The sequence below is a fragment of the Dichotomopilus funicola genome (genome assembly GCF_033296635.1).
Source record: "Dichotomopilus funicola strain CBS 141.50 unplaced genomic scaffold C8A04scaffold_47, whole genome shotgun sequence".
Taxonomy (NCBI): domain Eukaryota; kingdom Fungi; phylum Ascomycota; class Sordariomycetes; order Sordariales; family Chaetomiaceae; genus Dichotomopilus; species Dichotomopilus funicola.
In genome coordinates, this window is record NW_026944068.1 from 186,254 (window position 1) to 209,134 (window position 22,881).

Genomic DNA, 22,881 nt, shown 5'->3' on the forward strand with positions numbered 1-22,881 from the left:
ATTTGGATCCTTCCGAAAGAAAAGTTAGGAGAAGAGGGTAAAAGTCTGTAGGCTGATCCACGAGAGAAAAGTTGTTTGGCGCGGAAAGAGGAACCAAGGGTGTTTGTTTCCGCTTGTCTTGTCTTAGAAATGCAGGTGCGATGCAAAGCCGCGGCCTGGTGATTGTTTGATTTTGCTCCTTGCTGTTAAAGGCTGCTTCTTACAGGCTCCTTCCATGACAAAGTTCGGTGCAAAGGCAAAGTTGAAACAAAAACACATCTAACGTTAAAACAAACCTTTGTCGCGACGAAGAAAATCACAGCCAAAACGCGTCATTTGCCGACGGATTCCAGATTACCCCGCGGCCGTTCTGGACCAGGAAGGGCGTGGTGTCGCGTGCAACACGTGACATTGGGAGGCTCCCGGCTGTCCGTTTTGTAGCTGACGGCCGCCCCCGCTTCACCGTCCCAGTCCCAACCTTTCTCTGCAAATGATCCGCCGCCATCCATCAACGCCGAGTGCCACAAAACGGTGTCTTTCTTTCAACCCGCCCCCAGAAAACAAAGAAGTTGAAGGCGCGCCAAATCGACATGAACTATCTTGGTTTTTGTCGGGGTGTTGTTTGAGCGATTGTTTTGTTTTTAATACAAGCCGGCGCGACCACCATCGCGACGGGCATTGCTGGAGCTTCTTGCCTGATCGTGGTCTTCAATCTTCTCCCCAGCGCAGCGCTAACGACCTCACGCTCGGATCCCCTCCGTTTCGGCCATCTCAACCCCGTTCGTCCAGTCGCAACACTTCCATCGCCACGACGGCCGCATCCGCCCCGGCCACTGTGCTGCGCGTTCATCGTGATCTCATTCGCGCCCGCCCGAGGGGTCTTCCCGCTGCCGTCCTCGCCGCTGCCTGTCATGGCCGACGAGGACTTCTCAGTCGCCGCCGGGGGCACAGGCAGAGCAACAGGCCCCGGCAAGCACCGCGGCCCCCGCTTCACCTGGAACCCCCAGTTTGAGGCCACCTTCTTCCGCTCCCTCTGCGAGTCCGTCCAGCTCGGCCTGCGCGATGGCAGCACCTTCAAGCCGGAGGCCTGGGAGCGTGCCATGCAAGCCCTCATCGACAAGCACAGCGCCTACGCTAACAAGGGCCACCTGATCAACAAAACCGACAACGCCCGCAAAAAGTACCGTCTATGGCGCGGCCTGCGCGAAGACCCGGAGTTTTACTACGACGCCCGGGGACGCACTGTGACAGCCACGGATGACGCATGGGCGAGGCATCTCCAGGTAGGTGACCCGAGGCGCGGTCCGCGGGAGCGAGAAGAAATGCTAATGCCAACGGCCCATGTAACAGAAAGAGCCCCTTGCCAGATCTCTCCGGTCGCGCCCTTTTGAGCACGAAGAATACTATGAGATCCTATTCCCTGACGTTATTGGATCCGGCGGCGCGCCCAAACGACTGACGAAACCTCGGAGGAAGGGGACGGAACCGCTCAATGGCGCCGAGGACCCGGAAGCCTCAGGCGCGGGCATCATGGATCTCCTAACAGATTCCTACATCAACCCCAGCCAAACTCACATTTCCGCCCCGATGCCGCCACCGATGCCGGCCGCAACAATGACTGCCCACCCTCCCCCAGCTCCGCAACCCCAACCGCAGCAGCAACACCGGGCCCCAACGAATACGATGCCCCCTCCCCCGCCACGGTCTTCCGTGTCCTCTGCATCTGCCCTTACGCCACCCGACGAAACCGCACATCAGTCCCGAAAACGCTTGCAGGCGCCCGACGGGAGTTCTTCCACCGGTCATGCACCTGACAAGCGTCGTCGTACTGCGGCACCCGGGTATCTCGACCTCTCCCAACAGCACCAACAACAACAGCAACAGAAGCAGTTGCAACAACAACAACAACAGCAGCAGCAGCAGCAGCAGCAGCAGCAGCAGCAGCAGCAGCAACAGCAGCAGCAGCAAGAGCAGGTTCAGCAACAGCAGCAGCAGCCACAGCAACAACAACCTCCCCCGGTGGTTGCGGCCCCTGCGGTGCTTGCCAACACTCCTGCAATAACGACCGGTCCAGGGGCATCTTCCGTCCTAGCTGAGACCTTACATCTTCTCTCAGAGGCAATGCGGGTCGCACGTGGGGGGGTGAAGCCTAGCCCCTGTTGGCAAGAACAAGCCATGGACGCGTTTTTCCGAGATTTTGCGGGCGAGGACAAGGACCTGCAGCTCAAAATTACCGAGAAGATCTTGACGGACGAGAACAAAGCCATGCTGTTTGTCAAGATGCCTGATACGATGCGGCGACACTGGGTCAAGAGGCTGAGGGAGGTGCATAATAGGACTGCGTAGCTCCTTACGGCTTCTAGGCCTAGGCATATTGCCGTTGGTGGTGGTGGTGGGTTGGAGATGGTGAGGGGGGATGAACGAAGCGAAAAGGTTGATGACCCACAAAGGGAATGACGGCGGGGGATGGGCGAGGACGGCGAGGAGACCTGGACAGTACACTACATTTAGGGGTCGGCCCTAGATCCAAGGCCGTTGGCTTTACCGAGATTCAAGGTCTGATGGATCTCGTGTCTCGCGGGATCTCTGGTGGTTTTCTGGGTTGCATGGCGGCGTTGCGGACTCCTCTTCACACATCACTGTTAACTCGAGGTGATGATGGATACCCTGGTTGTTGTTGTTTTGGGCGGGACTTTCTGACGCGGATGTCTTGTCACGCTGCCATCCGATATTTGTTGTCTTTTACCTTTTACTTTTTGTTACTGTGTGGACTATTTGCTTGTTTTCCATTATGTCTTTCATGTCATGGCGTCGTCCAGATACCACCGGCCACCTGTACTAATGATACACGGTTTGTTGAGGCCATGCTGACTTTAATGTGGAGGGTGAGTAGGAGGAGGGAGGAAGACTGTTAATGAGGAGGATAGTTTGGATACCCAGGATGTTGGAGTTCGAGACCTCTAGGCAGAGCGGGTCGACGTTTGTAATTCGATGTCTTGTATGTGCCAATGCATGATCACGTTTACTGAGGTCTGCCCCGGGCGATGACAACGAGGACAATGGTGGGAGCGATGGGGCGTGCTGACACGGGTCGCAACACACATGACATCCCAACACAGTTATCCGGCTGCATTGAGACCTAACGGCGGGCAGGGTACGTTATATTGGCAGGATGTACTCATTGATGACCTTGATTGACGTTGCTATAGCCTCTCTTGACGCTTTCCCCTCGTCGCTCAAGAACATTCGACCAATTGCCTGTCCAAGCTGGAAGATCCTAGATAAGCCACCTGCCGACTGCGCCGGAACGAAAAGATGAGCCAAGAGCGACACAACGCATGCTCGAACTTGTCCCTCGTAGTATCAACAACCGTTACCGTCCCCCCAGTCCTCCGTTCAGTCGGCCATCCCGGGGTATGGTGCCCTATGGAAAGGGGGGGTGTCTTGTTAGTGTATATGTTTTGAGAAACAGAAGCATGAGGAATCGTAGGGATACAACATGGAAAGAGGAGGGAAAAATACCTTCTATTTGTGGTCGGTGCAGCCATCGCAGGTGCAGCTGCTGCCGCAGTTACAGGTACCGGCTCCGCACATGTTGATGGTGGGTTTGAGTGTAGAGTGTAGTTACTTGTTTGTTTGGTTTGGTTGGTTAGGAGTGCTTGATGGAGAGAAAGGAAGAAGAGAACAGATGGGCGGGGTCAGAGAGGTCTTTTTATCTTCCAAGAGAGTCTCTGATCCTGCCCTCTGCATCGAAGTGCTCGGTCTGATGTTCCCCTCCCCCACCTTCTCCCACACTTCCTCTCTGTCAATCGTCACCTTTCCCAGGCCCTCCATCCATTCCCCCTCATGTTTCCTCCGTGTTGTTACTTGTTAGTGGTCTCGAGGTGGGGCCAGCTGACCCCGTGCTACATCCGCGCCAAACCGCTTTCTCTCCTTTTGGAGAGGTACCCTTCATGGGGCGGATCCGTGATCCATCCATCTCCCACTTCTTAAGGACGCGGAGAAAACCCCTGCTCGGAGCTAGCGCGAATGAGTGAGATGGAGTGAAAACTCATACTCTGATCAGTCTCCTGCTTAACGCCTGTCCGGACTGTGTGGAGGAAGGTCTGAAGGCTAGCTATCAGCGGCTATCAACGCAAGTTTGGCCGGCCGGATGTGGGAGTGAGATGGACGTTGAACGGCTGCTGGTTGGTGGAGGACCAGATAGGCAAGTGTGGTTCGCGAAAGCAGGGGTGGGTCCAAGCGCCCCAGGCATTGGTTCGGCAGCGGCCAAAAGAGCAAGTTGCGCGCATTGTGCGCGTGGGATGCAGTTGCAGCGTGGCACAGGGCGAATGCAGACACCCGCAGCGTCTGCAGCACCAAACACGACGGCGCCACGGACGAACAAGGCAAGCTAGGTGGGTGTGGGTGGACACCGACGCCAATTCGGTCTTGGTTCAAGTGAAGAATGATTTCAAGGAGGGGCTTTCTTTAGGGCTTTTTTTGGAGGGTTTTGTCCTTCAGTAGGTAGGTCACCCCCATTTTCGTGCCCTCCATCAGGGCGTTCCAGGTCACGGGCACAGCCTTTGCCCCCCATTTGAAGGTCCTTTTTTGTTGGAAGCGGGATGGCACACCTCATCTCAAGAGCCGGCATAACCGATATCCTCGCGAGGCTTTCGGCTCCGAGGGTTTCGCTGCGATTCCCATCACAAACCACCGAGACCCGAGTTTTGTTTTACCCTGGCCACCTTTCTCTACGATCTCTCTTTAGTTAATTACCAGAGGAATTAAAAACCCGAACATTGAGGGGTCGCGATGGCGACATCACGGAAGACCCACTCGGACGGGCCGGACAGGCCCTCTGGGTGAGATGGCATCGGAGATCTTTCGTTACACGGCAGTTGGCCTTGGCAGGAGTTTTCTTGCAGTCCCGCCGGAACGTGTGCCATGGGCAAAGCACATCATAGCCCCGGCGGAATGGGAGATTACAAAATTTGGTATTCCGAGATCGGCTTACGCTTCCGGGGCCATAATAGAGATAACCAAATATCACGCTTCGTTTCACGATTCAACGCCCGCGTTGGGCGTGCGTGGGTGAGGCCCGACCCGACCCGGTAGTCAAGGGGAAGAACAGTATGGATGACCGAAGGTCGGAAGTCTGTTCCGAGAAAACTTAAATATCTCCTTACCTATTTCAAATCATCTACACTAATTACCTATCTTGTCTAGCACCCGGAATCTATCGTCCGTTCCAAGAACTCGCATCCCGATTCCCCGGAGACAGTTCCCGACCGTTACGTAAATACCTCCCAAGCCTCAAAACCACAGGCACCCGAGGTTCCCCAGTCCGGTAACTATGTGTCCCGGGCTCGGGCCTGCCCGCGGGATTCAGGACGCCCAACGGCCAAGGGGGGTGGGAGAAGGGAGGCTCAAACATGTCATTGGTGAACATGGAATGGGGATTGCGTCAAACCTGGCAGGGTCCACGTGGGTGATGCCCCCTCTTGTTGTCATGTGAGCTTGAGTGTCCTGGTATTTTAGTCCCTGGTTCTCGGTGTTTCCGGTTCGGGTGATAGGCATCGAGCACTGCAGATTTCCCCGTTGGGAAAATGTGACATTACATCAGAGACACCAGATATCAGGTGACACAATGGGAGACGTGGCCAAAGATCTCTGTATTGGGAGCCGTGCATAAGTGGAAGGATTTTGAGAGCCTCGACACACGTCTGGGCCTCCTGAGAAGCGCTCGTTGTTAGTTAAGAAACACATCTCGGTTTTCATGTTTGCAACTCGCTTAACTGGAGGACTTATACAGTTAATTACACCTAAGTTATGGGGTGTGAGGCTTGTGTTCCAATTACAAGTTTGTACACTCTCCGCCTCGAAATTCTTGTTTGCACTTAATATCAAAAGGAAAACACTTCGTCTTCAAACGGCTTAGTGTGGTATTCATGGTCTCATTACTATGTATTAAATGAATAGTGAATAATTAGAAGACATCCGTTTGAAATTCCCAATAACCTGTAGCCATTTGCTCTATGAGATCAGGAGAACTTAAGGGAGATATTCCAAACACCAGTGATATGGCGTCCCCTCTCACCTCTCATGGGACCAGATGTCTACTCTGCCACGGCAGGCTTACCCCCAATTCCGAGTTAGTCCACCCCCGCCCCTCTTTCGCATGCATGAATAGATACGAAAAAGACATCCCAAGACAACTCAAATCAACTCTTCGCCCCGAAAGAAAGCCAGGTCTGCAGTCGCACAATTCTGCCCGACACCCTCACTACAGCCTCCCAATCTCTCAACGCCAGCTCCACGACCCCGGCCACTACCATGGTTCTTGCCACATGACTTTCTTGTGTGGGCATCGGGGTTTTCTCCCCTCCAATTCCCTCAACATCCTTCTTTTCCTTTGCGGCTGAGGGTAAGGCGGCGGCCAAAAGAGAGATCAAGGTCTCGAGCATGTAAAGATTTGTTTCTTTCGTGGTGTTTACCACATCATTACTCCCCGCCGTCTTATGCCTCTCCCCTCGGTGGTCTTCAACTTCCCACAGGTCTAACGGTACATGGTTGATGGAGCGGACTAACTCGGCGATGTCTTGCTCGGTGACGACCTCCGATAAGGGCCGACGAGCGTGGATCGCACGGCAGTAAAATAGAGACGACATCCTAATCGCTTGATGGAAATGATAATGCGTATTGTGGTGACTGCCTCCGTGGGATGGGGCCAAACTGGATGAGGACAGGCGGCCCTCTACCCAACTGGACATACTCTGAACTTTTTGCAGCTCCCACGGTGACGGATTCGATGGGAGGGCGAGGACGGTGTCGAGAAGGAAAGCGGTGTCCTTTAGGAGCGCCGAGGTCGTGGGGTTCGTGGTAAGACACGACGGCCGGTGTGATTGTTTTGGGGCGGGATGAATTGTCGGTAGGGAGCGGGACGTGTGAAGAGGAGGTTCACTGTGAGGATGCGACACGCTGTCACGGAGGTAGTCGGTGTAGGATCCGAGCTCGTTGCCGGGAAAGCAGGGCGTAGTTTCGAGGACCATGGCTGTGATGAGGTCGGCCCTGGTTAATTACGTCGGTTAGTTAGTCTCATGGTCGATGTAGAAGATAGGTATTCCCGAGTACGCCAGTCGTCGGCGCAAGCTAACTTACACGAGGACCATTTTTGCTAAATGTGGCGTCGCTGCGAGCGCAGTGAGGCCTCCCCTCGCTCGTACCATTTCACGGGCGCCATCGATGTGCAACAGCAACTCGCTCGCCTGGCCAAAGCAGAGGTCATTGAAAGCAAGCTTTACTGCAACAATGATGGCCTCATTACTGACGGCGGCTTCCGGAGATCTCAGGAGGGTGTGGAGATGCTTAATGGCCGCGAACCGAGCGCCGAGCACGGCATTTCGGTCTGTGGTTGTTGCCTGTGTACTGCGCCGGCATGTCTCTACGACTTGTGCCCTTGTGTCAGCACGATGGGATTCACTCTTTAACAACTATGGGGGCCCTTATCAAGGCGGTGAGCGTACACATTGAATGTGATGGCCCGTTCTGGTGCTCTGGCCAAAACGATAGAAGGGAGCCTTCACCAATCTCCGTCGGATTGGGCGGGCGCTCTATGAAATCCAATTGGTTCGTAAGCTAGCCATGCCGAATAGAAAATAATAACTAACGTACCTTCCTTTGGAATCGTCCAGTCCAAGTATGGATTTGTGTATCCGTCGTAGCTATACCGAGTTCCGGGTGTGTTCGGCATGGGTAACAGATCGTCAAAATTGAGAAGTTCGGCTGGATCAGGGGACAGGGTAGCGTCTGAAAAGTCGTAGATCTCTCGGCCCTTGTCCTGAATATCCTTCTTCTCAACCTCGCCGTCCTCGTCCGATGCTATCCGGCCTCGACGGCTAGGGTTATGCGAGCGGCATGAGTTTACGTCCAGTTGGGCGGAGGTACGTCAACATCGAAAGGGGAAGGCATGGCTTACGGCGTTGTCTGGTAGCGGCATTCTGGCTGAGGTGTTCGGCGCAAACAGTTGCGGCATGGTTGACGTTGGTCGCACTGGGGAACAGGGTCAACATCCGTCGGCCTGTAACCGCGTCCACGATCTTGGGCAGTAAAGTAGGTAGTGTGTGGACACTGTGGAGGCATAATTACCTTTTGTTTCCTCCGTCGACACTCTCCGCACGACCGTTTTCTCCTTTCGAATATCATCCGCAAAGGGGCACTCTCAGGCCTTTCGGCGGCCATCTTGCTGGCGAGTTGGCCCGTCGGTGTGTCGGGAATAGGTTCAGTGTTTCTCGTGTCTCGTCTAGGAGATGGAGATGAGAGCCAGGGCTGAAAGTGGCCACGACTTGGCTCGCTCTGGGGGAGGAAAAGAACGCGTCACAAAAGCCGAGCGGCCGGACGACGAGGGGGTGAGTCAGGGGTAGTGTTAAATCCGTGGACAACAACCCACCGCCCGCCCTACCCCTTGACAGGCACCGGCCTCGAACGGACCGACGACCCCGACCGGCCGCCCCATAGGGCTGACGAATACCAGCCGTGGAAGCGTGCCGATTTGTCCAACTTGCGCGACTCGCACTCCTGAGTCCTCCGGCCGTTTATTAGTCAATTCTGCGTTGACCATCCACTGGACGAGAACGATTCTCGACCGGCAGTTGCTGTGGCTGTGAAGCTAATCACCTACTTTCCACGTGTTGTGAGTTGCCCCGGGCGGCGCCCTACCGTGCTCGAGGTGCTCACCGAACTGATCTCGCATTCCCATTTTGTCTCTCCAAGGAGTCTAAGCCGCGGCCCCAAGACACCCCGAGCTTTTGAGCCGGGCACGCTATGTCTCGCCGAACACCAACACATTGACCGACGCCGTCCGCAGCGAACCGAAAGTAGACACTCTTGGCCAGGTCCCACGGCCGGTGCGAGCGAGCATGCATGTGTTAGCGACCCCGTTTGTCCCCACTTCGGCGCCGCAGCGATGTTTCGTTCGGCTGGCCACGCACGAAGACTCGGCGGTGTTCTGTAGTATTGCAGAGGATGTGGTACGCAGCCAAGCGGGCCAAGGGTCCTAAAGTGGACAGGAAAGCGAAAATAGGCTGCGACTGGCCAGGGATGCGAGGCCTGTCCACCGTTGATCGCGTGCCGTTCATCAGTCACGGGCAGGGCGTTTTCCGATTTACCGGTGAGACGGGTGGGAACTTTAGCGTTATTAACTGATTACACGAGGCCGTTGGCCATGGTCGACGAACTGGAGAATCTGGGGAATATTCCCGGTTCCGAGGTGGTATTGTATTTTCGCGTATTGGCCTGCAGTGCTGCGCTAACTCCGTGAGGGGTTAGATACCTACGTATTATTACTCGTTCGCGGGCGAATTAATCTCAACGTTTGAGCTCGCAACCCCTCTCCAATACTGAGAGACTCTGGCCCTCCAAGTCGCGAAAGAGATCTCAGCTCGAGCAGACAACCCAATCACTTTTCAGCCACCCGCACCCCATTCAAGGACCACTGTTCAACATTCTAATATTGATTGACGTTGACGATTGTTTTACGATTTCCTTTTTGGGCCTTAACCCCGGCCGCAACGGACACCCTGGGCACCCCAGACTACCGTGCCGCGCCGGTGCCGCCGTCTTATTCTAGAACCATGCCCGGTAGATCCGAGAACCCATTGCCCCACCAAAGGCGTAGTGTTTGTGATCTCAAACCTTCATCTTCGGGTCATCACGCTGTTTTTTTCCCTCGGGCACGGCGAGAAACGTTGCCGAGGTATGGATTTGTCATCGAAATAAACTACGACGGAGACATAAAAGGTTTGCCCGACTGAAACGACATGGCCGAACACACGTGGTAGACGTTAGAAGTTAAAAGGAGGATTGACTAATCCTCAAGAGGCCGAAACATATTAAGCGAGATAATCCACGTCACGATATCATCCCAGGATTTGTATCGATAACTCGTGATCCAGTCAAAATCCTTAGGGACAATACCAGCAACTGTTGTTTCTCCCACAGCTTACACCGGCTATGTCTTAGGAACTTGGGAATGGCAGAAGTCTTGTAAAGGCTCGGCGATATTCCTAAACCCCGGTATTCAACCCTCCCATAACTCACGGGTAGTATTACAACGCATCATTGCGTCGTAAGTGGGCGATAGAAGCGAGCAATCCGAGTTAAGCGAAAGGCGTTGAGGTCATTCATTGCATGGCTAGATGCCGAAGAGTCTCACTTGATACTGATCCTGAAAGTCCCCGAAGTCCCATCGCGGGAGCGTTACCATTAATTACTAATAGAGTGCGACACCTCTTGTTACGGTGCGACATGAGGTCGACTTCGGTAGTTGCCGGGGATGGAGTGGTGTGAGTTGCGGGGAGAGATATTAATTAAGGGGAGGGCGCTGCGTGAGATGAGTAGCGGCCAACCCAATTTTGGAGGGCATAGTGAGGAAATGCGGTCTTGTGTTGGCAAAATATTTCCACTCGGCGAACCACTGATGCAATTAGTGTATCCTGAAAGCCTAGAACAGAAACAGGAATGGTGTTGGAGAAACCTTATTCAAGGGGTTTAACGGCATTACCACGGAAGCGAAATGTAGGGATTAGACAATGATAGAGGATCAAGGCAGTTGAAATTCCTAGCGCTTGAAATGTGGCTACAGTTAGGTTGCAAGGCACCAACCTCGATGGTTGAGACCGTGGACTCACGGGTCGGAGATCCCCCAGGCTTGGACGAAAATTTTCATTTGTAAGGCATGAGGAATGAACGACATCGATCCTCACAACATGCTGATAGGAAGCCACTTTGAACCTCCTGGTACATGGCCAATTCTGGTTGCTGGGTGTCTTGGTTTAATCGTGCCCAGTGTTTATCGGTGACATTGCTCGCCTATCAACGCCTAGAGAAAAACAAAAATACTAGACCCAGCCAGAAGATGTGGGATTAAGGCGAATTCAAGTGAATGCAGAGTGAACCACACCCAACATTGTCCGAACCTGTCCAACCCAGGCTGTCAAAGACCAGCAGCTGGGCAATCCTAGAGAACCCCTGGCCTTGTGGAAAGAAAAAGAGAATGCCGCCCTAGGTCCTGTGATTGTTGTATACTGCACTGCCTTGTGCGCTTATTGCGACTTCTTCCCCTTCGCCTTCGAGAAGTAGCTATTGTGCAGCGTTAGTATCGTCGTAGTCCAAGACGGAAATAGCTCGAGGCGGGAAAACGAGGGGCGCTCACTTGGCAAATACACCTTCAACCGCACCGACCGCTCCAATCACACCAAGACCGATGCCCGCCTCCTTCCAGCCGAACCGGCCACGATCATACAGCCCCCAAGCCTTGAAACCCAACCACCCACTCAGACCGACAACGGCCACAATATTCGCCACCGCAATTGCACCCGCCGAGCCGCCTTCCGACACCGTCTGGAACTGCTTCGTCAACCAGCCGCGGGCCTGGCTAGCCTTACTAGCCGCGGCCTTCTTCTTAGCGGCCAGCTCTTGCTCGGCCCGCTCGCGGGCAGCCTCCTCGTCCCGGGCCTGCTGCTCCTCTTCGCGCTCAATACGGGCGGCCTGGGTTTCGGTCTGAATTTCCTGAGACTCGAAGTCGGACGGCACCGTGTGCACGGATGGGGTATCAACGTCGATGAGCGAGGCGGTCGAGGACGCCGTGGTCGGATCGATTTGCGGGGGTTGCGGGGCGGCGGCCTGACAGCTGTTAGTCTTGTATATTCCGCATATCCAACTCGGCCAAACGCCGGCCATGAGCGACAACGTACCTCCTCCGGAGACTGCTTGGGGCCTTTGGACGCAACTTCGGCGTAGGAGGACACTGCACGGGGAGTTAGTCAATCGTGGCTGCAAACCGCAAACCGCAAAACATCGATGTTATGCTAGCGCAGATGGGGGCACAGGCCGGTAAAACGCACACCCGAGCGCGGGGCAGGGACATGAAAAAAAACCTACTCTTGTTTTCACTGGTGAAAATATAAATTGTAGGAGAGAATATCCTTTGTGACGTCTGTGACTGGGAATGACGAAGCACAGTCGACGTAGAAATGAAGTTGTGCGGTTGGGTGGGGTTGGAACTAAATCTCTGTGCCCCGTTTCAATCGATCGATGATGGTGTTCCAGATAAACTCAAGGCCGTGCGGTGTGCGGTGTCGGGCAACCGTGATAGCGGGACAGGATTGGGCAAATGGGAAGGGCACAACGCTGGGCCGGAACTGGGCTTGGAGCTGCAGGTGCTTGGGCTTGCGTGCAGCAAAACGTGCGGGCAGCAGGAACAACAAATAGGCCGCGCCGGGTACATGTGATATGGAGACTCGATGGGTGCCCAAAAACCGGGCAGGAGGAATGGGCAACCACGCTCTTGTCTTGGCTAAGGTCTTGGGGGTTCTGGCCTCAGAATTGGACCACTGAACTACACCATCATGCCCGCCTTGCCCGCCAAAAAGCTGTTGGGTCTTCCTGCTTCTGTTCGTCCAAGGGCGGGGCATAATTCCTTGGGCGAAAAAAGGTGCAAGAGCAGCTGGCCATGACGTCTGCGGCTCCGCTAGTTTCACAGGGGGGGCATGCTAAGCGGGGCGCTAAAAACGCCAGAGCATCGTGTGTTCCAGATTATCTAAGAAGTTAAAACCGAAATCGGGTGCGTCGAGAGCTTATTTGCAGCTCCTGGGACAGTTGTTGGTTGGTTGGGCGCCATTCCAGGGATGTGCCGTCCACAAATCATCTTCAGGTCCAGCTAAGGCGACCAGGCAGTTGTACGTCCCGGAGCCTTTAAGGATGTACACCAGAGGGACGTATCGGAATGTAGGCAAAACAGAGGAGCTTGGGGGCGCGAAACCACCACAGCATATAGCCACAGTCTAATCACCTTTATTTTCCACCGTATACAAGGTACATCTGGGTCATACACCGCGCTCATCCGCCGTCTCTATCCGTGTGCAAATAAAATGGTGTTGTACAGTTGGCGTTGATCGTGCTTTAGACTAACTGGCCGAATCTATTGCCCCCCCTTCTTTTTCTCTTTGTTCGCGTCCGTGGCATCGACCGCCTCCTTAGGGATCACCTCAGCGCCTCCCTTAGCTGGTGGTGCTACCTCCTTTTCGGCATCAGCGTCTTTTATCACGTCTTTGGTGGGCGCGTCCGAAGCACCAGCTTCCTCGTCGTCGTCGGCTAGCTCGGCGCCGTAGATATCGGGATACTTCCGGAAGCAGTCCTGCATGTGTCTAGAACGAGTTAGCCGCTATGTCATATCCGAACCGTTGATTCACTTCTTCCTCATTCCGCCACATACTGGAACTTGTCAATGCAATCCATGCCCTTGGGCTCCTCCTTGGAATACACAAAGCAGCTGAACGCCGCCTTGAACTCCTCCCCACACGGCCCATCCGCCATGCCGCCGAGACACGGGCAATCCCAGTTAATTTCACCCGTCTCAGGGTCGAAAGCGCCCTGATGCCTAGCTTCGTGTTCAAGGGCCTCGGGCGAGCCGGGCTCCAGCGCTCCCGCTCCGACCGTGGCCGCGTCTGTTGGTCCGGATTTTCCAGATTTTTCCTCATCCTTGCCCTCGACAGAGCCTAGAGTTTTGTCGGCTTCCTCGGGTTTCCCTTCGATCGCCTTGGGCTTTGGTTCCTTCTTCGGTGGCGGGATAGCGGCCGCGGCTTGGCGGCGCTTCTCTTGGATCAAGGCATCAACGGTGGGAAGGTCGGCATCAGAAAAATGGGGGGGTGCTGGCCCGACGTGTGCTTCGGGATGATCATGTTAGCATGGTCCTGAGATTATCGAAACAGAAAACGGGGTGGTTCAAAGGTACAGGCTTCCTCATCGGCGAAGATGGGACTGGTATTGTAGAAGTAGACGGCGCCGCCTGCAAGGCCCCATCGTAAAAAGGTGCCTTTCCATGTCCCCCTCTTCCTTTTCGGCGGGGGCGGAGGAACGGTGGAAACGTAGCGCCGGGACCCGGACGCGAGGGTTGGTCGGGCAGCGCGCAGTGCGCTCGGCCCTGCGGTCCGAAGGGCTGTGCGGTACATTTTTTTCGCCGGCCTTGGGGACTAAAAGAATGGTATTAGAACAGCAAAAGAAACGGAAGACGGAAACAAAATCGGGAGGCAGTGTAGAGAACGAAGGTGGCCGCCGCGACCCTCCCGAACGTTTGTAAGCAGGTCCGGCTCCTCACAACGAATGCGCCAAAATTTTGGAAGCCATCGCGGCCAGACCGGGAATTTCCCGGATGGATCGGATTGACCAATGGCGGTGCTCAAGGACCCACTTCTGTGTCCCGCTGGGGATCTCAGGAGCTCACAGCACACAAACCGAACAACCAAGAAGGAAACAACACACACAAGAACACACTAACCACGCAAGCCATGGTCGCCATGGTATCGCCATGGTACCAAAGCGGTGCCATAGTCCACCATGTGTACGTACCAACCCCTTTGCTTGCGATCAATGGCTTCATCTGCTCGAAATCAGGGCTTAAAATCTCATGTGCGTAATTCATGATCACCCCTCCAAAGGTCTCCCTTCCAAGAGATCGATATAATCATCGTGTTCCTGTTCTCCTAAGCTGCGCTAAACTAGTATCATGCTGTGGTATCGCAATTTTGCTCTTCGCTAAAGCTCCATGGCAACCATATCGCTGACCCAAACATTTTGCCCAACATTGTCCGATACATTTCCCGGAGCACATCATTAGTACCCACCACCCAAAGGTCCACGCCCATAACGCCGGGCTCTCTCCAACTGTGCTCGCCTGGTAACTGGCCCGGAGTCCCCATAAACAGCCACCGACTCAAAGCCGCCTACTGTCTCCTCGCTGGTGGGGAGGGGTCTGCCGCCAACACTCTCCTGAGACTCTGCATCATGGGAGAGTGACTCTACAGCGCTCATCCCCGATCTTGTTAGCGATGCCGCGTTCCCAGTCCGCAGCATTCCTCCGGACGAGACGGACGCGACCGCCCTCGATGTCGCTGATACTTGGTTCTGTCGCGTCGCTGTGGTCGGGGGGCTGTCTTGCGGCTGCATATGCCGCATGTCGGTAATTTGCTCTCGGTCGGTGGAAGGCCCGTGGTTATCGGGCAACGGGTGCCAAGCCGCGGTGGATTGCATCGGCCGTGGGTCTGGGTTCCCCGTCAACCCGAGTTCGGGTGCGTGGACTTCTGGATTCCCTCCCTGCCAGCGGGCTTCCGGTATTTCGGGTTGGTATGGTGAAAATACACTGGGGGCCATCAGGAACGTTGATCGGGGCTCATGATGCTGCACCCCATCCCGCGCGTCCTCGCGCGTCTCTAGGGTGCTGTGGTACTCCGGTGGGTTGCCGGTATCATCGTCGCGATCTTCGCCTTCCTCGTTACTGTCGTCCTCGTTGTCGCTCCCAACGAGGGCATACCCCTCGGCAAGTCCTTCTCCCGCATCGTCGAACAACCCCCCATTATCGTCCCCGAAGTCATCGTCGCTTTCGCTCTCCGGCGATGTGGTACTGCTTTGCGGGCTATCGACCACTACCCAGCCGTGGTCGATAGGCGGCGCGGGTTCTCGCCCCCGCCCAAACACCCAGGCCCTCACCCTGTTCACAGCCGTGGCCGTTGCCGTGATAGTGGCTGAGGCCGTGGCGAGGGCTCCTCGAACTTGTCGCGCCCCCTGGAGGGCTAGGTCGTCGAGTTCACCCGCATGACCTGCTGTTGCTGCGATGGTGGCTGACGCCGTAGCAAGGGCGCCTTGAACTTGTCGCGCCCCCCGGACGGCTAGGTGGGTGAGTTCACCCATCCGGCCTGCTCCCCAGACGGACACTCGCAGCAAGGTTGCGATGACATCGGTTGCTTCGTTCCGGTAGCGTAGCATGGTGGTGGCTATGATGGATGATGTTGCAGCAAAGGGGAAACTCTGCGGAGCTAACGAGGAAGGAAGTCAAGAAATATATTCCTAGATAAAGGAGGTCTTCCACTACATCAACCTGGTGTCACTCGCAGCTTGCATCCGACGCATGTAAGTACGCTAAGCGCAGGTTCCGTCACCACTGCGAAATGTCCAGCACTGCGTGGGCGGACATACGGGATACAGCAGGCATACGCAGTAGAATGTGCGCTGTTGGACCTTTCATCTTCTTAACAAATACCCTCCACTCCGTAATTGTGGCGATGGCTTTTTCTCAGTGTTGCATGAGCTGCTTGCGTCGGCTTCACCTACACGCCTTGTACATACATGTGTGGACAGACCGCTCAGACCGCTGGTGGATAGCGTCGTCCCCGAGCCCCACTTTGACAACATGATTGTTGAGTCAAAAGCGCTCAAAGAGAGCGAAAGAGCAAACTGTCGCATCATTTCCAAGGATTCAATTACCGTATCATCCACTTTTCTTTGCATCAGTAACATGGAATCGGTGATGACTTACTGGGATCCCGCCAGGATCCTTGGGCGTTCCGCAGAGCACGACGGACCACGCTCAGACTCGGACAAGTTTGCGCTCGTCGTGCTGAACCAACCACTACACCACCTCAAAATTACACGAGTATTATGGGATAATGGTGTGTTTCCTGTTGTAGCTACCACATAGAGACAAAATTTAGCCGTAATAAGAAGAAGCTGACAGCCCAAAGCACACGTTCGAGTTGCTGCAGATGGCGGGGCCAACGCTTTGTATGAAGCAGCCGGAAAGCATGGGGATTTGTCCTTTGTAGGTGTTCTTCATCTGCAACATGCTTCTGCAACCGAACATCACTCACTGACTCACTGACTCACTGACATACACACAGGATGGCCTCGCTGCCATCGTAGGCGATCTGGACAGCCTCACCACAGAAACACAGTCCTACTACGAATCGAGATCCGCAAAATCAGCATCCAACCCCTTAACACAAGTCATCCATGAACCCGATCAGGAGTCTACAGATTTCTTCAAAGCCGTAGCCTATGTGCGGAAACATTACCATCACTCGAGCGGCAACGACGATGCAAACCCTTGCCGTCCTCTCGATATTGTCGCCATCGGTGGTCTCGGTGGTCGTGTCGACCAGGGTCTAAGCCAGCTGCACCACCTGTACCTGTTCCAGCCACCCAAGCGCGAGTATGCGGATGGCCGCGTGTACTTATTCAGTGGGGAAAGCCTGACATTCCTGCTGCACCCGGGCGAACATCGCATTCGTGTGCGGAGCCCACTTCAAGGAGGCGAGAAGGATGTTTTTGGGAAACACGTCGGCATTGTACCAATTGGGACGACAAGCCGGATCACAACAAGAGGATTGGAATGGGATGTGACGGATTGGGAGACACGCTTTGGCGGGCGAATTAGCACAAGTAACCATGTCCTACCAGAAACGGAGGTCGTGGAGGTGCAGACGACGAAAGAGGTGTTGTTTACCATTGCGCTGAAGCAATAGGATGAAATATTTGTGGGTGTTAATGGTCATTTTAGACATGTGCAAACGCAGCTGTATCACCAGCCGCATAGAATTTAAATTGAACTCCAAGAAACGAGCCCGCCGCCTGACGCCCCAACTCCGCGCTGGATGATAGGTACACACACGGAGGAACAGAGGTCGTAGAATGATCATTCGCCAAACACACCCAACACCCCCAACAACTTGCTCCTCATCGCAAATAATGCAACACCAACCAGCAAAACAGAAAAAATACCACTACTCCCCCTCCAAATATCCACTTGTCCTCCTTCGCCCGTCTCTCAACCATCCGGATCGTATCCCCTGAAATCCCCAGCGTGTTCCCGACGGAGTACAGCCGTCGCTGCGTCGACTTCAGCATCTCCCGCTGCTGGCTTAGGTCCCCCAGCACCGCCTGCCCACGTGCCAGATACTCGTCCAGCGCCGAGTGTGTGTTGGCGAAAAATGCCTGCTCCCGCAGTGCGTGGCTCTCCCGCGTGGCGTCCCCGCTGCCCATTCCCAACCCACCACTACCGCTACCGCTCCCGGCCTCCGCGATGCTGGTCGTCCGCGCGTGGCCTCTCCCAGCTCCGCTTCCGCTTCCGCCCCCATACCCAGACGCTGTCGAGTTGGCGTACGGGTTCTCTGGCGTTGCCCCGCCGTCCCCCGCATACCCCCTCCTCCCAAATAATTCTGCGCGGGTCTCTACTAACACGCTCTCTTCACGCGCAGCCTTGAGTGCATCCACCTGCGACCGAAACCCGGAGAGTTCTGCCCGGAAATCGCGGATGCGCTCGAAGGCCTTCTCTTGCTTGGTTGTGTTGAGTTCTTGTTTTGCGAGCGCGTTGTACTCATCGATGGTCCGTTGAAAGGCGGTTAGGGAGGCTGTGAGAGAGCCTAACGCGGCTGGGGTCGGGATTTGGTTGGGCTGTTGAGAGGGTGAGGACAGGGTGGAGAGGTCTTTGCGGATGGTTGTGCGCTGTTTGAGCGCCGAGTTGAAGGTTGTGTTCTGCACGAGAGGGGTTAGCTAGTTGTTGGTCTACAGAGACGGGGAGCGGGCTGACCATTTTAAGCGTGCAGGATGTATCGCGCCCAACTTAAGGATGTCGATATCGATCCGCCGTTGGAACAAGTAGGAGCAACCTTCGATCTAGTTTCTTCCTCGTGGTGGGCGCCGCGCTGTGCTATCTTTGCGAAGTTGAGGAATCAGAGAAGTCGACTCGATGCGGTCATGGCTGCGCTGCAAGCTGGCATTTGCATCTGTGACCCACTATAATTAACTAACGTTCAGGGTCGAAAGTCCAGGCCTCAAAAAAACCGGGGTTTTCGCCAAGACCGACATGAGAGTGGGGCTCGTTCGTCCCAGCCGTGACGAGTCGCCGGGAGTATGGAGCATCAAAGTCAACATCATCGTCCCCTGAAATTACCAACGCCTACATATTCATATGTTGATTTGCCCACCTGAACCCGGTTGACATCTCAAAAAACCGTTGAGTATTAAGAATATGACGGGTCATCAAGCCCATTACTCCCTGGGAGTAGTATTCGCCCGGGAATGAATTGTTTGTGGAACACCACTTCAAAAATACATAAAATCGGTAAGGTATGTATCCAACAAGGTATCACCGTCTCTAACCAAATAAGCCCAGCCTTCACTGCTTAACGCGTCTTCACCTTGCGATATCGAATAACCTCGTCCCCATCCTCACCAATCACCCGCTCCGACACAATTTTATGGCCCCTGACCGCTGGCCAGAACTTGGTCCAGAGCGTCCAGTAGATACCGCCAAGGATCAAAACACCAACGCCGACCACGGGGAAAACGTAGTACGGATACCCATCGGCCCACACGTCACCACTCGCGGGCGGGATGAAGGGCACAATGGCCAGGAAGGCATTGCAGAGCAAAAATATGATCGTCACCGGCAAAAAGGTGCGCCACCCGGGGTTCCAGGGCTCGCGTTTTTGGTATTGCAGGTAGATGAGACCCGCAGCGACAAAGCTGTTGATCCAGGCGCCAGGGTAGGTGTATAGGTTAACGATGAAGTTGTAGGCCGGTCCGGGGGGAGGGGCGAGGAGGACAATGATAGTCACGATCCAGTGGAGGAAGAGCTGTAACCTTGTTAGTTGCTTGCTTTCCGGGGGCTGTTCATGATTTCGCGACAACTTACCGCAGCAGCAGGCGAGTTAAACGGTTTGTTCGATCCCCAAAACCGGCTCCCCGGCAGCAGACCCTCCTTGCCTAGCTCCTGGTTCAAGCGGGCATGCGCAAAACTCACAGCCAACACATTCCCCAGGTTGCTAAGCGCTACAAATGCCGGAAGACTCCGAGCACCGGCGCTATCGCCAAAGACGTTCTTGAAGAACAGACCAGCGACAATGACTTCTGAGGTAGCCAAGTCTGACTTGGGGATCGCCGCAAAGTACGCCACGTTGGCCAGGACGTACAAAATCGTCACGCCACCGACAGCAAGGGGCGCGGCGATGGTCAGTGTGCGCCGAGGGTCCTTGATCTCGCTCAGGACGTAATTGGCGTTCTCCCAGCCCTTGTAGCTGTAGACAATGTTAAGCAGCGCGTTGGAGTACGCATACGCACCGCCGCCACCGTATCCCTCGCCGCTCTCGATCGCGAAAGCGTTCTCGAAGTTGCGCGGGTCAGGTACCAGCCTATGGCCAGCCAACGCCGCGAACCCAGAGAACACAATAAACACCAGGACCGCGACCTTGAACACGCCGAGCACATTGAACAGCCGGATGCCCCACTTAGGCGCTACAGTGTGCAAGACGACCGCAAAGGTTGCGCAGGCGACACCGACACCACGCGCCTTGTAGCTGTCCTGGAGCTCGCCGCCGGCGGCGTAGAGGATGTAGCGTCCGAAAGCCAGGGAATTGCCGGACGAAAACCCGAGGAGGATCATCTGCGAGGCGAGCACGCATGTTGCAAGGTACTTGGGGTGGCGGTAGATGTGTTCGAGGTAATTCTTTTCGCCGCCAGAGCGGGGGATAGCGAGACCGAATTCGAGCCAGACACTGAGACCGCAGAACGTGAGGAAGCCGCCTAGATACATCATCAGTACACCCAACTCATCTTCGATGATATGGAACATGGGCTGGGGCCCGGGAGCGTACCAATGACCCACAGAAACAAGCACACGCCGACGGACCCCGTCGCAGCAAAGATGCTCGAGGGGGTCGAAAAGATACCCGTGCCGATCATCTTGTTCAAGATCAAAAACACGGCGCCTGTGATCCCCAGCTTACGCGAGTCGTCGTACGCGTACTTGCTCTCCTGCTTGACCTCGCCCACCTCGATGTCTTCGTCGGTGTGGTTGGCATGGTCTTTGATGGCCGCTTCGGGGGCCGCTTCTGCCCCCTCGTTTGAGGAGAGATTGAGTATTCCCATGATGGCGGTGGTGGTGGTGGTGCCTCTGTTGTCTCACTGGCTCTCAAGCCAGCCAGGGCCACACTTTGCAGGTGGAAGTGGAGGGAGGGGAAGAAGTGTTGAGAAACGGTTCACCTTGGACAGGTTGCAGCGCACGGCCGCCGATCTTATACGATTTACTGTCACCATCCTGCAACTCCTTCGGCCGTCACTATCCAGTCCACAGCGGCACGCGATTTAAGGTTCGGGGCCGACCCCCAGTGACCTTGCAGCGTTCCCACTTGCCTAATGTGACGTGACACGGACGATGCACTGGCGCCATCGATGGCAAATTCGCATGGGATGGCTGTTTCTGCTCTGGGCATTCCCAGGGTGCGTCGTGCAGAAGACTACATAGTAGTGCACACGACTACCTAGAGTCGGTATCGACATACTTGTGATTTGGCACATCAGGCCGCGCCGCACCGAACCCTAGCGCCACGAGGGGACCCGACTCATGGAGAGACTTCCCCTTTCAGGTTTCGATGACTTTTTTTTTTCGTTTCTCCTTCCATCCTTCTCTGACGAAATCCCCCGTTCTAGGAAGCTGGTCCGATGCCCTGATTGGAGACCTAGAGAGCCAGTTTCACCAAGTTGACATGGTTCACCGCAGGTCGGAATTTTCACGGGCCTTTTTAACAAGATTCGGTAAACGAAGCTGGACAAACTAGGGGTTGCCGTTGGGCCAGGCGCTCGTAGGCTCAGATGCTTACAAGAATTGTCGGCAGTCCTCCTGCAAAGCCGACAGCAGGTCGTGGTGAATGGGGTTTTGCGAGTTGCAAAGGCTCCAGATGGGGAAGGTCGTCAGCAGACTCGCTGGGCATCCATAAACCTGCCGAATCCCCCGATGTCGTGCTCCGGGCCAAGAATTACGGCAGAACCAATGCTCAAAATTTGACCGTTGCCCGCTGCAGCAGGGGCATTTGGACCTCAACCCATTGCCTGAGAAGAAACAACCACCTTGTCAGAAGCCCATGTGGTGGCACTGGTTCTCGAACGTTTCTCAGAAATTCTGCGGGGTACAGAGTTTTCGCTCGTTTTTCCCCTGCCACATAGGTACTCTAACTAGTACAGCGCGGGCTTCGCACTTCTGTAACTCGCGAATGCGGTTTACGGCGGATCAATGCGTGGAAGGGAAAATGGAGCGGGAGACCCCCACGCCAAAACTCTCGCCTCTGGTACTAAAAACGGCACGGGTTCCTTTTTCGTGACAGGAGCTCCCTCAATAGTAGACACCACCATCGTGGCATAACCAATCCCGACAAATTCACCCGTCGAACGCGCCAAGGTACTCGGGCATCTTGTCATCCTCGATACTGCTGGCGTCATGGCCGTTGGGCTTGTTGGAACGGTCAGCTTCGGCTGTTCCGGGCGCCCGGAGTTGACGAACAGCCGCTGCCTATGTAACTGCTCCCACCCGGGCACCCCGTGGCGGCCGGCTGATGGTTAAAAGGGCCGGTAACTATTTATTGACATTCAAGTTCCGACCGAGTTGCCTCGGTTGCCTCGTTTCGTTGGCGACTGCTCCTGCAGCTTGTTCGGAAGAATCTTTCGGCCGGCCGTTCCTCAGCTTGGACTGAATCCAAAGGCGAATGTCAAATTTGCGTGTTCAATCAGATGAATTTGGAGGGTTCCAAATCCAGAAAGCGGGGCAGATCCCAGTGTTGAGCAACCTGCCAGCATCTTGAGGCGGCCACACGGCTCCAAGGGCTGGACTGATTTCGAGCTGATGTCATCCAGCGTGAACCGGCCATTTTTTTGAGCCTCGGCCCACCTGCGAGAGAACGGGACGTTGAAAAAGAAAGAACCTAAAGAAGTAAGTTGACTAAAACGTGAACTACACTAATTAACGGGTTCTGACCTGAGAAGGGACGGCCCGCAATTCAATGACACCACATATCGAGCGCCTTGTCCGGCATTCCCAAGCTCCCAAGAACCGCCTGTCGTCTCGTTTGTTTGCCCAAGGCAGTTTCGTCCTTCCCTTGCGAGTTTTTTGGTTTTTGTGTTTGAGCCTCCCAGCCCAAGCAGGTTTGACCTTGATGTGTTTTTCTCCTTGTCTCGGGTTCGGTATCCGCCCCACCGCCAATCGAGTCAGGATCGCCTGAGAAAACTGTGTGATCGGGTAGCCCCTTGGCTTTGGTACCACTT

The 22,881-nt window shown here is 55.1% G+C and overlaps 7 protein-coding genes across 7 annotated transcripts; 1 reads left to right on the forward strand and 6 right to left on the reverse strand.

Moving 5' to 3' along the window:
* Positions 1 to 6,182: 6,182 nt before the first annotated feature.
* C8A04DRAFT_13430 (uncharacterized protein) lies at positions 6,183 to 7,367 on the reverse strand (the record flags this gene model as incomplete). Its single annotated transcript, XM_062777707.1, has 3 exons — positions 6,183 to 6,365; positions 6,507 to 6,921; positions 7,120 to 7,367. Coding segments are annotated over 3 exons (846 nt in total), but the record flags the coding sequence as incomplete, so codon positions are not given.
* Positions 7,368 to 11,060: 3,693 nt separating this feature from the next.
* Positions 11,061 to 11,884, reverse strand: C8A04DRAFT_30200 (uncharacterized protein; the record flags this gene model as incomplete). The annotated part of the gene is made up of 4 exons (XM_062781286.1): positions 11,061 to 11,097; positions 11,171 to 11,640; positions 11,712 to 11,764; positions 11,845 to 11,884. 4 exons carry the CDS (start codon positions 11,882 to 11,884, stop codon positions 11,061 to 11,063), a joined length of 600 nt encoding a protein of 199 aa, XP_062635611.1.
* A 1,053-nt stretch (positions 11,885 to 12,937) lies between these two features.
* C8A04DRAFT_30201 (uncharacterized protein) lies at positions 12,938 to 13,967 on the reverse strand (the record flags this gene model as incomplete). The annotated part of the gene is made up of 3 exons (XM_062781287.1): positions 12,938 to 13,163; positions 13,232 to 13,682; positions 13,751 to 13,967. 3 exons carry the CDS (start codon positions 13,965 to 13,967, stop codon positions 12,938 to 12,940), a joined length of 894 nt encoding a protein of 297 aa, XP_062635612.1.
* A 661-nt stretch (positions 13,968 to 14,628) lies between these two features.
* Positions 14,629 to 15,777, reverse strand: C8A04DRAFT_30202 (uncharacterized protein; the record flags this gene model as incomplete). The annotated part of the gene is made up of 1 exon (XM_062781288.1): positions 14,629 to 15,777. One exon carries the CDS (start codon positions 15,775 to 15,777, stop codon positions 14,629 to 14,631), a length of 1,149 nt encoding a protein of 382 aa, XP_062635613.1.
* A 529-nt stretch (positions 15,778 to 16,306) lies between these two features.
* On the forward strand, positions 16,307 to 17,312 carry C8A04DRAFT_38483 (thiamine pyrophosphokinase; the record flags this gene model as incomplete). The annotated part of the gene is made up of 3 exons (XM_062784254.1): positions 16,307 to 16,460; positions 16,533 to 16,609; positions 16,689 to 17,312. 3 exons carry the CDS (start codon positions 16,307 to 16,309, stop codon positions 17,310 to 17,312), a joined length of 855 nt encoding a protein of 284 aa, XP_062635614.1.
* A 211-nt stretch (positions 17,313 to 17,523) lies between these two features.
* On the reverse strand, positions 17,524 to 18,379 carry C8A04DRAFT_30204 (uncharacterized protein; the record flags this gene model as incomplete). Its single annotated transcript, XM_062781289.1, has 2 exons — positions 17,524 to 18,321; positions 18,377 to 18,379. The coding sequence occupies 2 exons, from the start codon at positions 18,377 to 18,379 to the stop codon at positions 17,524 to 17,526; spliced, it is 801 nt and encodes a 266-aa protein (XP_062635615.1).
* A 592-nt stretch (positions 18,380 to 18,971) lies between these two features.
* Positions 18,972 to 20,715, reverse strand: C8A04DRAFT_13432 (amino acid/polyamine transporter I; the record flags this gene model as incomplete). Its single annotated transcript, XM_062777708.1, has 3 exons — positions 18,972 to 19,424; positions 19,484 to 20,370; positions 20,442 to 20,715. The coding sequence occupies 3 exons, from the start codon at positions 20,713 to 20,715 to the stop codon at positions 18,972 to 18,974; spliced, it is 1,614 nt and encodes a 537-aa protein (XP_062635616.1).
* Positions 20,716 to 22,881: the final 2,166 nt, after the last annotated feature.